At 44.6% G+C, this 17,412-nt stretch overlaps 1 protein-coding gene across 2 annotated transcripts in view; it reads left to right on the top strand.

Moving 5' to 3' along the window:
• Nucleotides 1-17,412, top strand: part of CPNE4 (copine 4) — a 1,366,646-nt gene that overhangs the window by 1,078,949 nt on the left and 270,285 nt on the right. For both annotated transcript variants that reach the window (XM_085630665.1, XM_085630664.1), the window contains exons 9-10: nt 6,127-6,213; nt 12,566-12,625. In XM_085630665.1, the coding sequence (XP_085486791.1) occupies nt 6,127-6,213; nt 12,566-12,625 (147 nt within the window). The remainder of the gene's footprint in view (nt 1-6,126; nt 6,214-12,565; nt 12,626-17,412) is intronic.

The raw sequence follows: 17,412 nt of genomic DNA, 5'->3' as shown, positions 1-17,412 counted from the left end.
GGCAAGACAAGGGACACAGGCAGCCAGAATGAAAAGTTCTAAGAGAACCCGGAAACAAAGGATTAGGGTGACTAGGAAGACCAGTGCAAAGGGGATCAGGCAAAGGAGTACCAGGACCATGAGGATGAGAGTGAGGAGGAAAAGTAATATCAGCACCAGTGATATCAGGTCCAGGACGACCACAACCTGGTGGTCCATGCCACAGGACTAGGAACAAGATGGCCAGGAAGAAGAGGAACAGGATAGCCAGTACTAAGATGACCAGAGCAAGGAGGACCATGATCAGTTGTTGAAGAAGCATCAAGACAAATAGCAGGAGGACCAGGACCAGATCCTTCAAGACTAGGGAGATCAGGAGCATGAGGATTATGGCCAATAGGACCAGTGAACAAGAATAAGCGAGGATGACGAGGGGCCAGTAGCAAGAATACCAAAAGACCAGAGCAAGGAGTATTAGAAGGATGAGCACTAAATGGACCAGGAATCGGCCTATGAATGCCAGGTGGGTGATGACCACAGGACCAGGGTCCAGAGTACCACATGAAGCAGAAAGACCAGGGCCTGGCAGTAGCAGGACCATGGTGAGGAAGAATAGGAGGATCAGAACAGCCAGACCCAAGAAGACTAAGGGGACTGGGCCTGAATGTTCAGCAGGACCATGACCAAAATGATGAGGCTCAGAAGGTCTCTATAAAAATAAAACAAGACCAAGAGGGGCCAGATCATTTGGTGCGGTGCCAGATGGGCCATGAATACAAGACACAGGGCTAGGAGGACAAGGATCAACCAGGAAGACAAGAGCTAAGAGGGGAAGGCCTAAAAGGGTAATGGCACAAGAGACCAGGTAGACAGAGGGAACCAGCAGGACCATATACTGATGTATTAGGAATCAGATGAGCAGGGTGAAAATATTCAGAAGGACTAAGTCAAATGGACGAGGGTCAAGAGAATTAGAAAAAAAAGAAGATCTAGGAGAAGGGGGCCTGTAAGGACCAGGATGGCTGGGAGCACCGGAACCAAGCGGATTAGGCATATAAAGACACAAACAAGGAGGACAAGAAACAAAAATATCATGTCTACTGGGTACAAAACTAGGAAGAGAACATGGGTCATGAGGACCAGGAATAGGAAAACCATTGCTAAGCAAACCAGACTGAGAGCATGGAAGACAAGTAGAGCAGGATCTGAAGAATCATGAGGGGATGGCCAGGCAACCAGAGCCAGCACAACAAGAGCTAAGAGGAATAGATCAAGGAGGAACAGTAGGATCTTAACCAAAGTGAAAAGGAAGCTCAAGTCACAAAGGCCCCAGAGGAGGGCTAGCATCCCAGGACAGGCAAGACCAAGACAAGGAGGAAAAGGAAGACCAGGACAAGGCAGGCCAGGATGACAGGAGGCATGATGACCAAACCGGGTGGCTAAGAAAAAGATGACCTGGACAAGAACGATCAGGACAAAGTTTACACGTTACAATGAGCAGGAGGTCCAGGGCCATGTGTATCTTGACATGTTGGAAGAGGACCCAGAGAACTAGTCAGGACAGGATAAGGTGAACTAGGACCATTAAGACTAGAGACCAGATGGGGAGGGTTAGGTGAACTAGAATGATCAGAATAAGCAGGACCAAGAACAGGCCTAGTAGGACCAGAGATGTCAGAACCAAGGGGAGCAGTACCTGAAGTTCCAAATGGAGCAGGAGGACAAGAAACTGGGTTATTAGGACCAGGCTGGTGAGGATCAAAACAGGACAAACAGAACCATCCTCGAGGACCAATGGAACTAGACGAGGACCAAAATGACCAGGCACAGCCTTGAGGATGAATAAGGAGGACCAGGACCAAAGGACGCATTACCAGGTGAACCACAAGTACAAGGAGCAGGGCAAGGAGAATCAGGATGACCCAAACCAGGGAATCTAGGAGTGTCAACTCTAGGAGACACATGACAACAGGACTGGTGCATTTTTGCACACAAATCAGAGCATGCAAAGTGGATAAAATACCAGGCCTGTTACATCTGACCTCTGAGTGATAGAAGACACTACCTGATGCTAGCACAGTACTCTGAGTGTGGATCTGAGGGCATAGGGACTCAAACTTGGCACAGGAGTTTAACGGTGGATGGGTGAAAATGAGTGTCATCTTTGAAGCATGGCAGAAAGGGTTTGAGAAATTCAGATGGCTGAAGTCAGAAAAAATGGTTAATGGTTAACAAGGGGGTCAAATGGGCTATGGCAATCAGAAAAGGGGAACTCACGGTTCATAAGAAGGCTTTGATGAGCAGAAGAGGGGATAATGGAGGCTCCAGATAGACCATCCCAGATTGCCCAAAGTGGAATTATATGTGACATCACCATATCCTTATCCTGACATTCCATATGCATGTATGTGTGGTGGGTGTGTAGCAAGTACATAGTATTAAGGCCCCTTCTGTGATAAAAGTCTACGTGCATGGACCAGTGGGATGCATTTTGCATGACGTAATGGAGAGTAGATACAACGTCACTACACAGTGGGTGCATATTGATTGCATCCCTGTGGATTGAGGGTGGAGACCCAGAACTGAAGTGAGGGAGGATGGAGAAAAGGCTACCCCAACAATTTTTGTGAAGTCCTTTCTAGCAAATGGCTGCTAATTATTTCTTTCTGAGTCACAACATAGGGTCGATGGTAGGAGTAAGGGGGTAGGTCATAGGCTTCTTTTGATAAAGGTGTCAAAGTTCCTTTCCCTTTTATCTGTGCCTGATGACTGCTCAGGAAGGTTGATGGCAGCCAGGAGTTGAGATCTCATGCTTCATTGTGTGCTTATTGTGGATACTTCTGCTTAGAGCCAGCGCTATTGCTTCCGCTGTGAGAACCATCCCCTGTGTCTGAACTACAGCTAGAAAATGATATTTGAAAGAGAATCACCACAAATAAGTTCCGAAACCACAATAGTTTGGCAGGTCATTCTGCAACTCCCTGCAATTCAGTATTTTGTGAATGAACTGAACACTACATATGTTGGTTTGCAAACTACTATTCCATTCACAAAACGTATGTGTGGAATTTGCAACCACTTTTTGTGAATTAAATAATACAACCAGATGCTAAATTCCATAAAGAGATGGATGCCACTTGATTTCACTCCTTGCTTGCAGTTCTACCTGGTGTAAGCACCTGTGAAATTTGCATGATGCATAATAAAGCAAAATGCAAGCTGTTTAGACAGCAACCGATAAATAGTGAAGTACCTCTGCAATGTGACTAGCTACTGGCCAAGTTGTGCACAGTGTCTAGTATTCAGCCAGCCACCAGGTAAATATTGAAGGTTATTTTCAATTTATTTGCAAGACCACTAACAATGCAGTACATCTTGCTATTTAGTCAGATGCTTGATAAAATATGACAATTCTGCTGTTTCACCAGTAGACACACAAATTATTATGTTTATGTTCTATTTACATGGCTGCTGGCCAAATTATACATGTCTGCTGTTTTGCCATCAGCTGTACAAAGAGTGAAGTTTTTTTGTTTTCTTCACTGCTAGCCAAATAGTACAAAACCTCTGCCATTTAGCCAGTGGGTAGGTAAATCGTGAAGTTTCTTTATTATCTGCATGGCTGGCGGCCAAACAGTGCATAATCTCTACTATTTAGCCAGTGGCTGGGTAAATGGTGAAGTTTTTTTGTTATTTGCACGGCCATCAGCAGAACAGTGCAGAATCTCGACTATTTAGCTGGCAGCCAGGTAAATAGTGATGTTTTTTCTGCTATTTGAATGGCTGCCAGGCAAACTGAGCAGGATATATACTATTTAGCCAGCAGCCAGGTAAATACTGACGCTTTTCTGCTATTTGCATAGCGGCCTGCGAAACAGTGCAACATCTCTTATATTCAGCAAGCAGCCAGGTAAATAGTGATGTTTTTCTGCTATCTGCACAGCCGTCAGCCAAACATTGCAGAATATCTACTATTTAGCCAGCGGGCAGATAAATAGTGAAGTGTGCTGCTGTCTGAACAGCCACCGATCGAGCAGTGCAAAATCTCTACTATTTAGCCAGCTGGCGTGGAAATAGTAAGGTTTTTCTGCTATGTGCACATCCACCAGTCAAACAGTTCAGAATCTCTATCATTTAGCCGGCGGCTTGTTAAATATTGAAGTTTTTCTGCTATTTGCATGGCCGCCGGCCATCCAGTTCAGAATCTTTATTATCCAGCGAGTGGCTACTTAAATAGTAAAGTTTCTCTTCTATTTTCAAGGCCACCAGCCAAATAGCAAATAATTTCTACTATTTAGCCAGAGGCCTAGTAACCAATCGAGAAAATGCACTATTTACCCCGCGGCTGGATAAATAGCCACTACCCAGTTGTAATCCTCTGCCCGCTTGTGGCTGTGCGTAAGACAGCTGCCTAGTGTGGTATTGATGCAGTACTGGTTCTGTTATCCCATGATTTACAATGCTATTGCACATATGGCTATATTTCTCCTGTGTGTAACTTTTCATCACTCCTGTGCAGGACTGTAAGAGCACTTACAATAGCTGCCAATATACAGTGCCGGCTGGTGGGTCACATCCGTCACTCCTGGTGGTCCCTCAGAGCTTTTCTCGAGCTGCCCTTAAGCTGTGCACTCCTCTGGTTTGATCCTCTGTTACTCATGGGAAGCCCCCGAAGAGCATTTACTCCAGCTGTGCTTCTTCATTGCAGGCCTGCTAGTCAGTCTACACCACTCCTGGATGGACTCAGATCATTTAATAAGCATGGGTGTGCACAGTGCATGCCTGCCCGCCTCCCTGGTCACTCAAGGGGAATTATATAGAGCATCTGCCTTGCCTGCCTGTATCACTGCATGATGTGGGTTGCCCCACGGCCACTCGTGGGTGGATTATATAGAAACCTGTTCAATCAGACACTAGAATAAATCAATGTAGAGTGCATCCCTTTATCAATCCCTTTCCGCCTGCCATTAAATGCTTAAGCAGAGAGGACTAAAACAGGATAAAAGCACCGATCTGGTCCCTCAAGAACAACACTAAAATCCTCCCCCCATAAGCCACGCTGCAATTCAACAGTCTTCCAACCAAGCACCCTCCATGGTGTTGCATGCTGCTAGTCTGCTGATGTGCCTCAGCATCTCATCAGGGTATGAAGCGCCACATAAATTCAACTACAATTCAGTACATATGCTACCGGTCTACAGTTTCATAGTCAAAACAACATGGTACTCAGTGAGCCGCCATTAATATTCTTGAGTCTGGGCAGGCCTTCAAAGCTGTAATACAAGGAGAGACAGCCTGGCACGCCATGAAGTGCCTTCTGATGCCAGGGAGAGACCCCCTGGCACTCCATGAAGTGCCTTCTGATGCCAGGGAGAGACCCCCTGGCACTCCATGAAGTGCCTTCTGATGCCAGGGAGAGACCCCCTGGCACTCCATGAAGTGCCTTCTGGTGCCAAGGAGAGACCCCCTGACACTCCATGAAGTGCCTTCCGGTGCCAAGGAGAGACCCCCTGGCACTCCATGAAGTGCCTTCCGGTGCCAAGGAGAGACCCCCTGGCACTCCATGAAGTGCCTTCTGGTGCCAAGGAGAGACCCCCTCGCACTCCATGAAGTGCCTTCCGGTGCCAAGGAGAGACCCCCTGGCACTCCATGAAGTGCCTTCCGGTGCCAAGGAGAGACCCCCTGGCACTCCATGAAGTGCCTTCCGGTGCCAAGGAGAGACCCCCTTGCACTCCATGAAGTGCCTTCCGGTGCCAAGGAGAGACCCCCTGGCACTCCATGAAGTGCCTTCTGGTGCCAAGGAGAGACCCCCTGACACTCCATGAAGTGCCTTCCGGTGCCAAGGAGAGACCCCCTGGCACTCCATGAAGTGCCTTCCGGTGCCAAGGAGAGACGCCCTGGCACTCCATGAAGTGCCTTCCGGTGCCAAGGAGAGACCCCCTGGCACTCCATGAAGTGCCTTCCGGTGCCAAGGAGAGAACCCCTGGCACTCCATGAAGTGTCTTCTGGTGCCCAGGGCTCCTGCTGTCCTGTGTCCTGGTGTTTCCTGGCTGCCATGGCAGAGAGCAGCCCAATGGATGTCTTTATGAATTATTATGTTTTCTGAATTAATTAGCCCTGGTGTCATGCCTTCTTTGTCGTTTGCAGGTGCAGTGGGAATGCATAAATCCAAAGTACAAAGCGAAAAAGAAGAATTACAAGAACTCTGGCATTGTCATTCTCAACCTGTGCAAGGTATGTCGACCAATCACTCGCACTTTTAAGCATTCCAACCTATCACCGAGGGGGGGGGGGGCGGGGGGTGCTCGACAGACGGCTTGTTCTCAAGGTGGGGGGTGGTAGTCGACAGACACGACCCCGCCCCCTCTAGCTACGCCATTGGAGAACACTTGATAGGGGTGTAGGGGAAGACGTTTCTCCACGGAGCAACATATTTTGCTAGAGAATAAAAAAAAACACCTGTGCAATTGTACCTTTACACATGCATAATTGTACAAGGTATCATCATTCATGCCTTATTGATTACAGGTGAGAGAACTGTTGGAAAGCTATGAAGTAATCCTCAAATTTATTGAGAATTCAAAAATCATAAATCTGCTTCAAAATTGCGTGAAAAGCTATGGGTGTGGTTTTGCAAATTGTTTTGCAAATCAGCCCAATATTACATTCATGGGCCAGACTCACTGTCAAGCTCAAAAGTTAGAAACCTAAGACTATGTATCTTTGTCATTTTGAGTAGTTTCTTGCTTCAGAAATACCTCAGGTTTACATATAGAAATATACACAAGTCCCTCCTATTTTGTGTGCAGTGATGATGTTTGTTATGTATTCCTGCAGTCGCAGACAATTGATAAGAGTAAATGTGACAGAAATGTGCGTTAGCAGATCAAAGCTGTTTTTGTACATGAGCAAAACACCTCTCCAGGCAGAAACCCCTTCTCCTATAACTCCTTGAAATATGGGGTGTTTGGAATACTTTCCCACATATATATGCAGAATGAAGAAAATCATTGGAGAAGCTTGTGGTCGCCCACAAAGATACCCATTGACCATTCGCTACGCATCCTCTCGAAACACCAATGTTCTGCCCTTAACCTTAACGTTGCTTCTGCAATAAATTCACCAAGCTACTGTTTTATCTTTGACAGTAAATTCCAGGTGTGCATAAAATGTGGGGAATCGGATTGCAGGACTGTGGGCTGGGACTAGTCCCTAAGGGCCATATGTAGATAGCCTAACATTTACCACTTCATAAATACCGAATTTTACCGATTCGGTATTTATGAAGTGGTAAATGATATGTAGGTAATCCATCGGTAATATTTACCGATTCGGAATGGGTCGGTAATTTAGAATCGGTATTTACCGATTCGGTAATGGTAACTGGCTTCCCATTGATTCCTATGGGCCTCAATGGGAAGCCAGTTACCATTACCGAATCGGTAAATACCGATTCGGTAATGGGGGGAGCACAATCAAGGGTGGCAGGGTGTCACAGTGACACCCTGTTGCACCCCTGATTCCTGCATGTGTGCACATGTGGCACACATACATGCCCTAAGGGCATGTATGTCTGCCACATTGCACACTTCAAAGTGCAAAAAAATGCTTTTTTCCAGCTAATCGTCATTTACCACCAACTTTTAGTTGGTGGTAAATAACGAATCCCCACAACAACGACACACTCCCCCTACATATCATTTCAGGATTCTGTATTTACCGAATCGGTAAAATTACCGAATCGGTAATTGTACCGAGTCGGTAAATTACCGAATCCTGAAATGTGCCCCCTACATACCAGAAGCCTGAATACCAGTCGGTAACGGGATATTTACCGAAAATCGGTCGTTACCGACCGGTATTGGGCTTCCTACATATGGCCCCAAGTGAGACATAGTTCTGAAGAGATGGCAGAGGTGGGAGAAGATATGCCCCAACGCCGAAAGCGGATGCCTTTGGAACTGAGGAACCATGCTTGAATCCCAGCCTCGCCTCAACATGCTGCGATTCTGCGCAAATCGAGCAATCTGCTTCTGCCTAACAAATGTGGAATGTGATCTGATGCTCATGTAAAGCACTCATGTTATCTGATGCTCATGTAAAGGCAATTATGGCCAGGGGTCAAGCTCGCACTATGTAAAATAAAAATAAAAAAAATGATATCCCATAGCCAAGCAACTATTCCAAACTCATTAGCACAACTGCATGCATACACTCAGGGCCGGACTGGCCATAGCGGGCATCGGGTGTTTCCCCGGGAGGCTAGAAGGATGGGGGGCAGTTTTGCAGTGGAGGGAGCCGGCTTTGTTACTGAGGGCTGGTTTTGCAGTGGTGCTGCAATATTAACCCCAAGTGCTTCACACTTGCAAACCCCGGGGGCTGGTCTGACAACATTTACATGGCTGCCTTGGGTTCCCTGCATACACTGTATGCCTATCAAATAATATAAGAAGCAGGGCACTGTTTTTGATGGAAGAAAGTTATATCACAGGTTCATTAAACAAGGTAATGGGTTAACGTATGGGTGATCCAAAAGCCAGTGATGATACAACCAACACCCATCAGGGCAACATACATACTCAACCAGCTTCAAATGAGTGTACTTCAATTCTGGAGACCATAGTCCAGGGTAACGTATCTCCCACCAAGCAAATACAGGTCAGCACCCGCATCTGCTCACGCATGCAAATGTTCCAGAGAATACAGGGGCACCGTCACTTTCACTGGGGCTCCACCAGATGAACATGTGTCAAATGATTGGAGAGGTATTGTCATGAAGCCCCCTCTTTTGGGCACATTTCCTTGGTTGATTTTGAGTAACAAAACCATTGGGTGTCCACCACGCGTCAGGGGGCTCCAGCAGCCAGCAGTGAGGCCCCTACCCATTATCTACCACCCAAGTCTATTTGTTAATAGCATGCAAATACAGCACATGCATGGTCACAACAAGACAATGTTGGGCTGAGAACTCCAATAGAGGTTAACCTGCTGACTCACACCCGGGAAGTAATCTAACCGCAGAAGGGGCCAAAGGGGCATGATAGCACAGTTCATTGCTTAATTTGAGACAGTGGTTTTCAGTGCTCAGCGGCACTTAATCATCAACACCAGCACTTTTCATGAGGACCAGTTAAGGACACATTCATATATGTAGAGATTAAGTGATTGGCTCAGAATCACAGGATGTGGAGCCGACGCCGAGACCCGAACCTGGTTCCCCAGCTCTGAAATTCACAGCTCTGGCCATTACACCACATCCTTTCCCAGCTTTCTGTTCTGTTTTAGGCGGCGCAAACAGGAGAAATGAGCTGGTGAAAGCTGCCTCCTGACCAGAGCCTCAGGACTTATTTGACAAATTAACCTCTGGCACAATTCCATTACTGCCCTGGCCTACCCCAAGCTGCTCCCCATAGAAAAGGATGGTGGGTTTAAAGGAGGCGGGCAATTATGGCAATGCAGCTCTAGATTACTGCTAGTTAATTCTGTTTCCCTGTTTGTGGCATAAGTAGTCTCAATTCTTAGTCACTGACTATGGTTGGGCGGTGCTGCAGGAGTGGGTGCTATTTGTTACATCCAATAAAACACGACTCCCCAGGGTTTGGAATTTATCAGGTGTGATAAACAGCATCTACTATGACCTCTTTGGACTAACTTGCGGATTATGACACTTATAGGCAAAATCTGCAATGTAGAGTGAATACACCATACCTTTTTCCCCTGTTAAACTCCAGCAGGTTTGACCTGCTGGAATTAGTGAAGGGTGAGGTATATTTAACACACTCGGTTATTACTGAGTTCAGTAAGTACCACTCGACCCTGAATTCTGGGCACTGCGCAGAGATTACATAGCATTTTCCCAACTCATAATCAGGGCCATTGAAGGACACTATTTATTTATTTGTAGAGTTTTATATAGCGCTGGCTAGACCCAGAGGTATCAGAGCGCTTTACATAGAGGTGAACATGAAAGTTATATATGCGTAGATCAAATAAATAGGAAAGGAAGGAATACAAAACAACAGCGAACAGTTAGCCAGTGATGGCTATTATATAAAAGAACAATAGTAATGAAGCAGTAAAATAAATGCAGTGAAACAGTGAACAAAAGACCTTCTTTAAAACAAAATGTAAACAAATTATGGCCCAACGTTGCATTAAAAGGAACATTTTAAGACAGCTAGGAAGGAGAGTTCATGAACTTATCCAGTGCTTCAAGATGTTCCATCAAATACACAGGAGTTACTCGATTGGCAGCAGAAATGGCATCTATAAAGACACGCGCCTACTGGAAAAACTGGATGCAGAGCAGAGAAAGTGAGAGTGCAGCCGAAACATGTTGCCTGTTTGATACATTGGCCCTCTTTGTTTCTCAGGCGCTAGTTCTGATTCAGGTGGAATCTCCAGTTTTGCCAAATAAGGATTATAAGTTGGAACTCGCTTCACCATCTGGGGCTGTCTGCCAGTGTGGTCTTCACCAGGGAAAACGTGATACAAATTGAGCAGACAAAGTGCTCAAATAGGTGGTTTGTGCAACTTGGAACATGGAAAACTCTGGCAACTGTGGGGTTATCACTCACTCCAAGGTCCAATACTAGGAATGGTGCAGTATTTGGGCACCCAACGATATTGAACATTCTGAGGGTGCAATTGCCCTACTAAATTAGTGTCTGGCATGGAATCTTAAAAGTCTGCCAGCTTCATGTGTTTCTTTTCAAATACCTGTTTGAGCATCTTCTGTCCTTGTTTCTATTATCTGTAGATGAACAATGCACAAGATTCCTTTTTGCCCATTTTCCTCTACATTGTGAATATTACCCATTTCCCTACACCTTTCTTAAAATTAGGACCATTGGATATCCACCCACAACAGAATGTACTGTTGCAAAATGCCAAAACTCTTGATTATGTGAAGCAGTATTTGAGATTTCTGAGCGTAAATTCCACACTTTTTAACCTTCAAAGTAAGGGTTGGGATCTTTGCTTCAGAAAGCATATTATTTATAAATATTTTCCAAAATGGTCATATAATATAATGTTAAAAATGATGTAAATATTAAGGGCTCGATTTGGATGTCGGATGGAGAGTCCCCGACCAGCGGACGGAGGCTCTCTGCCTGACATCCTGAGGTTTCCCTCCAACCCCCGTATTTTGATTACGGCGGTCGGATGGAAAACAGCAAGGGCATTCTGCTCCTCTTCCCGTCGGAACAGGAACAGAATCCCTTTGACATGGATTGGCTGTTGGAAACTGACTTTGGGGGGACGTAGCTGGCCCCCCTGGCACTCCGCATAAGGGCCTGGAGGGCGCCTAAGGTGCCCACCTCAACATCGCTGCCCCATGAGCCTGCCACAAGGGGCAGGGATGTTTGCAAACTTCAATTTTTCAATGGGAGCATGTGCTGCAGGAGTTTTCTGGCCACTGCACAAACTCCCATTGAAAAATTTATATTTCTGTGGGTTGCATCCTAATTAGGGTGTTGGAGCTGCCGACCTATGGTTGGGCGGTTCCTTCCTTGCAACGGTGTTACATCTGCCCCCTCCGACATCGTAAGGAGGGCCAAAATGTGCTTACACTCTTCAGCACACATGTAACAAAAAATTTAAATAATATTGTTTGATTGAAAAATCTGTAAACCTTCATCTCAAATTTGATAGACTGTGAAACCTGAACATTTGTAATAACTGTGGTGCAGAAAGTGTGACTTAATGTGCCATTTCCACCTTTTGTGTATGAAACGGAACAACAAAGTACGGAATATTTTTGATGTAGAAAATTGCTGTAACTTGTGACACAGTGAGCAAGGACCCATGGTCCGGCATACACCTGGCTTCTTAGGATGTTACATCAAACACACAAAAGGTGACAGGAGGAATTCTTGTAAATAGTAGGGGTCAGAGTAACTAGAGTTATTTGGTGTAGCACAATTACGCAACATTACAGTAAAATGACACAAGATGAAGAAGAATTAAGTGCACTAGCCCTATTTTCTTACTGTAAAATAAATCCTCATGTCAAAAATGGACCCGAGGATCCATTTTGTGATAAGAAAATAGTTCTAAATGCAACAGAACATGAACAGCAGCCGCTCGCGCTCTGTTCCTGTGCTCCTGTAGTAGGCCGTCATGCCCCAAATTACTCTAAATTATGCGAGCGAGTGTAATCGTATACTTTTCCATCACAAGAGTAACTTGAAATTACTAGGCCTGGGCAACATTTTAACATAGTTAAAATTTCTCTAAGGCCTGGTAAATAGCCTGCGCAGTCAGTAGACTGCACAGGCAAATAAAAATGGATTATAATAAAAAAAAAATCCCTTTGCTCATCTCTGAAAGCTTGTCCAGAGCAGAAAACTACTTTCAGAAAAAATGCATAACATGTTGTTGTAACAAATTCCAACAAACAACATATATTCTGTTCTTGTTATTCTGCCCCTTCTTTCTATCTGTATTTTTTCACCTTACCTTAATTGCTTATTTACTCTTCTCCACCCAATGTCTTCAAGCAAACTCTGACTGTAGCTAATATTCATTGACAAGTCATTCTAGCGGATCTTTACCTATGATTTCTTTTTTTATTTGTTGACAGATCCACAAGATGCATTCTTTCTTAGACTACATAATGGGTGGATGCCAAATACAATTCACAGTAAGTAAATTCAAAGCGGGCTGGGGAATGGACACCTGTTTTTTTAATTTGCTTTTGGTTACATCTTTCTCTAGGAGCCTGGTTGCAATGCTTAACTAGAGATTGGCCCATCCCAACCTGCCATCAGATTTGATATTTCTGATTTAATAGATATATTCATTTATTTATTACCGTTTTTGATAGGTGAGCATTTAGGTGGGCCCCTATGTATATTAGATGTTTTCCAGTAGTTTGTATTAAGTAAAAGGCAATTGTACTAATATTCTGGGTGGCTGGTTGTTAGGAGTCGGAGCATAGGAGGGTGTAAGGAAAAAAAGGTATGTGATGTTATTATGTGTGTATGTATATTTGTATGTATTTATGTATGTATATGCATTTTCTATAGCGCAAGCCTAGCTAAAAGGCAGTGGAACTCTGTACATGGTCAAAGACAAGCATAACATCAATGAGTAATAAGAGAGGAAGCAGGGTTGCTGAAGGTTAATGCATTGTGGCATAGTGTTTTTTTACATAGTTGAGACAACAACTCTTCCTAAATTAAAGCAGCTTTGAGGTGGTCCAGATAGATACAGGAATGTTGTTCCAGATCCTGGATGCATACATAGAAAAAAACTGCTGCCTTGCCTTTTCTTTTCTACACATCTTAGTCTGCAGTTGGATGGTGTCCTGGCTGTTGATGTGCGAAGAAACAGCAGAGATGGGGAACTCGTCTGCAGGATAATTGGGAATTCTGTTCGTGATGGATTTATAAATGATGCAGCTGGTTTTGAAGATGGTGCAGGCAACAAGGGGAGCCAGTGGAGTTCCATTAGTACAGGGTTAATGTGAGCATACTTCTCCAGTCCCTGCATGAGAAGTGCTGCAGCTTGTGGGATGTCCATAAGGGGTGCTAGTGTGGAGTCTGGTAGGCCATGTAGTAGGGAATTACTACCATCCACATGCAAGAGTATAAGGGCTTGAACTGCAGTTCTGAAGTTGCGTTCCTGAAGAAACAGTTTGAGTTTCTATAAAAGGAACAGCCGATACCTGGCCACCTTGTTTTCTGTCAGTGTGTTCCTTGAAGGTGAAGTTAGAATTCAGGGTGACTCCAAGTGACTTACATTCTGTGGAAATTTGGGTTCAAGGCCTCAGGTAGGCACTGGACGCCCAGGTCTAGAGGATATGCAAGCAGTGGTTGATGCTTTGGATGTCTAAAGCAGAGGATATTATCACGTAGAGATGTGTATGATATGATATGATACAAATTTATAACATGCAATAGCTACTCCCAAGGAGTGTTCTGGCACGAGCAATGAGATCGGAATATGAAAAAGAAGGCTTTGATGTGCACAAAGAGCAGGGTTTTTAGTTTCTTCTTGAACAGTGCCATCTCACTCATCACCCGCAAGTCCAGAGGCAGCTGATTCCAGACTGCCACCTGTATCATCAGCATATTGGTGAGTCTTGATGTTATTATCCAGGAGTTGGGCTCCAGGCAGCTCCATCGGATGATTGAACATGCCAGAATACTGTATTGAATCACGAGGGACTCCACAGGGGACAGGCATCTTTTGTAACCTGAAGATGCCCATGTAGACAAACACATGTCGGTTGGAAAGGTAGGATTAGAACCAGTGAATCCCATTTAAAACTCCAGGGTGCATATGAGGATGGGATGGTAAACTGTGTCAAAAGCAGATCAGAGGTCCAGAATTATCAGGAGTAATTTTCATCTATGGTTACGAGGGCATCTTCTACAATATCTAAGGTAGAGGTTTCTGTGCTGCAGTGTGATCTAAAGCCACAAACTGCAGGTTGTGCAGCAGATGGTTAACATTAATGTAATTTTGGAGTTGAACAAAGACTGTCTTTTCAATGGTCTTGCAAATAAATGAGAGGTGAGTGATGAGCCAGTAGTTGGCGAGGTCATAAGAGTCTAGATAAGGTTTCTTTAGGAGTGGGAGGATCTGACCTGTCCTGGGAGCTTCTTAGAAGATGCCATGAGTGAGGGAGGCATTGACAAAGGCATCTAGGGGTAAGAGAGATTCCCAGAGAGAGCTTTGTTGAAGGGTAACAAAAAGACATCATCTTTATAAGAAATGGTTTTGAGGGAGTTGAGTATGTCAGTGAGATCTGGGAGAGACAGAGTTTTGAAGGATGACAAAATTCTATGGGAAGGGGTGGGTGTAACATTCAAAGTTGGCTTGATGTCACTGATGTGCTGCCAGACCTTCTGCATTTTGTTAATTGAAAAATAGGTCAATGACATTGTAGTTTTCCGTGGAGTGAGGAAACGGTGGGTTTGGCAGGGGGTTGATGCAATGCTTGATTGTCTTGAGCAGCATGTTACTTCTGATTGTGGCTCCATTGCTGGTAAAGTACTTTACTTTGCTAATGTGATGAGCTGTCTGCATGGTGCACAGGGGGACTTCAGTATCTAGAGATTTTCAAGAGTTCTGTTTTACTTTCATTTTCTTTCCAGTCTGCAGATGGATTGTGTATTGTCAGCAAGGTATTTATAGTACCAGGGTGCTGAAGTTTTTCGCCTTAAACTTGTGCATTGTAATTGGGGCGTGGCTGCTCACATGGTGTTCCAAAACATTGTTGTAGTTCTTTAGCAGGCTGTTAGCATCAGAAGTGAAGTTGGTAGGGTGGCAGGTGAGTTCAGTGATAATGTTGATTATGGAGAAGTCTTTGAAGGATCTGATGTTTTGATTTCTCTTTTGTGTTGACCTTGGTTTGTTTGTAGTAGGCTGAGCAGGGAGATAGCAATGGCAAAGTGGTTGGTCCAGTCTAGGGTATTGATGGTTTGCATTGGATTGTTGGTGATGTTGAGAAGACAAGGCTGAAGGTGTAGCCTTTGAAGTGTGTGGTTTTGTGACATGGTGTACCTTGTTGAGTGTATTGATTTTTGGATTCTTCTTTTAAAAAGAGTTTAGGGAAGAATTCCAGTGATGTCACTTCCTGTGCAGATGGTTTAGGGGAATGCTGTGATGTCACTTCCTGTGCCGATGGATGAAGGGAAATTAAGTCCTCTTGCTTGGCTTCTTCTTTTAAAGACAGTTTTGCCAGTATTCTAGTGATTTTACTTTCTGTGCAGTCGGATGAAAGGAAATGCAGTGGTGGCGCTTTGTGCGCAGATGTTCATGGTATGATGGGATTATTAATATTAGTCGCACATAACAGTCATTGTTGTACTGCTGAGTGTTGAGGCCTAGTCCTTTCATTGTATGATAATGTGGATGGTTGTGTTGTCAATGATTTTGTGAAGTTGAGAGAGGTTGGCTGCACCCTCATGACTGGAACATCCTTCAGAGATTGTGCCAAGTGCTCCCAAGGATCTGCCACTGTATTTTAATCTCAGACAGGTGATTTTGGTTTTGGCTCAATTGAGGCCCATCTCTGGGGTATTGTGTATGGACCACCTCTGATCGTGGTCTGGACCCTTGTTCAAGCGCTATTGTGCACCATGCGGATAACTTTAAATTTGCTTCTGGATTTCATCGGTCTGGTCCTTCCAATTTAGAATCAACCTAACTGTCATATTTTTCATGCATTGATGTCTGTCAGTTGTTTTTTGTATAATTGAGATATATCTTATGTCACGTACATGGCAAATTAAGATTAGAAAGCAAGTAAAAATAAACAAAATATTTACAACAGACGAAAGAAAATCTTTTGTGTGCTCATTCCATATTAACAGCATTATGGTAGCGAAAAAGTGCAGAGGCTGCCATTGTCAAGGAAGTTTGAGTAAAGGGCATCCATCACCATGTTAATGCCAGGAGCGGCCCTTGCAAGCAAAATTGGTGGGGTGGGGTAGGGGGGAGTCCACAGACGATAACAAGGGGGAAAAGAAAAAGAAAACCACTTACCTTGCACACGCCGCATCAATGACTCTGCGATGCGGTGAGCGCAAGGTAAGGGCTTTTCTTTTTTCCCTCATCATCGTCTGTCGACTGCCCCCCACCCTGCCCCACCGCTCTTACCTGCACGTGCATCTCCTGGTTAACGCTAATGCCAGATTTGACGGCACCTTCAGCATATGCAGTGCTATAAATGCTTCCAACTTGATAAAAATAAAGTCACTCTTTACAAAGTGACAGGTTCTCTCCTCAGATGCAATATCCTAACATAATCTTCCATTTTGATATTACCTGAGAATTCTATTGTGGCCTGTGATGAGAGCAGCCATTGGCGTTAATTAGGGGTATCTAGATATGATATATATCACTGTGCTTCTGCTTGCAAAGCCTCAACCCCACCCCAATAAGACTCTTCTAGTGACCCCTGGTTTCCAATTCACAGTTCCTTCTAGTGGTAAGTGGGGTTCAGTGTAATCATTATTTGGTAGAAAACAACCAACTAGGCAGATACTGCAACCTCTCATACATAACTCACATCACCCCACACCTCAGGGCTCTCCACTGGCTTCTGGTACGCAAGCAGGCTCATCATTTCCAACTCATCAAACACACATGAAAGGCACTACACAACTTAGGCCTCACCTAACTGAACAGTTGTATCTCCTTCCACAAACCACTCAGACACCTCTACTCCACAGGACTCCTACTCGCACACAACCCATGCATACACAGAACCAGATTAGAAGGGTAGACGTTCTCTTGTAAAGTGTCAAACGGCCTTCCGCTCCTCATCAGAGCTTCTTCCACTCTTCTTAAATTCTGCAAAAAGCTGAAGACCTGGCTTTTCAATTAACCTACCAACCATAGGTAGGGCAAGACACACACCCTCGGCAACAGGATACCCTTGCGCTTGATAATGCACATTACAAATATATATAACAT

This window comes from Triturus cristatus, chromosome 10 (genome assembly GCF_964204655.1).
Source record: "Triturus cristatus chromosome 10, aTriCri1.1, whole genome shotgun sequence".
Lineage (NCBI taxonomy): Eukaryota > Metazoa > Chordata > Amphibia > Caudata > Salamandridae > Triturus > Triturus cristatus.
The sequence above is the reverse complement of the archived record's forward strand: the minus strand, read 5'-3'. Positions and strand labels throughout refer to the sequence as shown.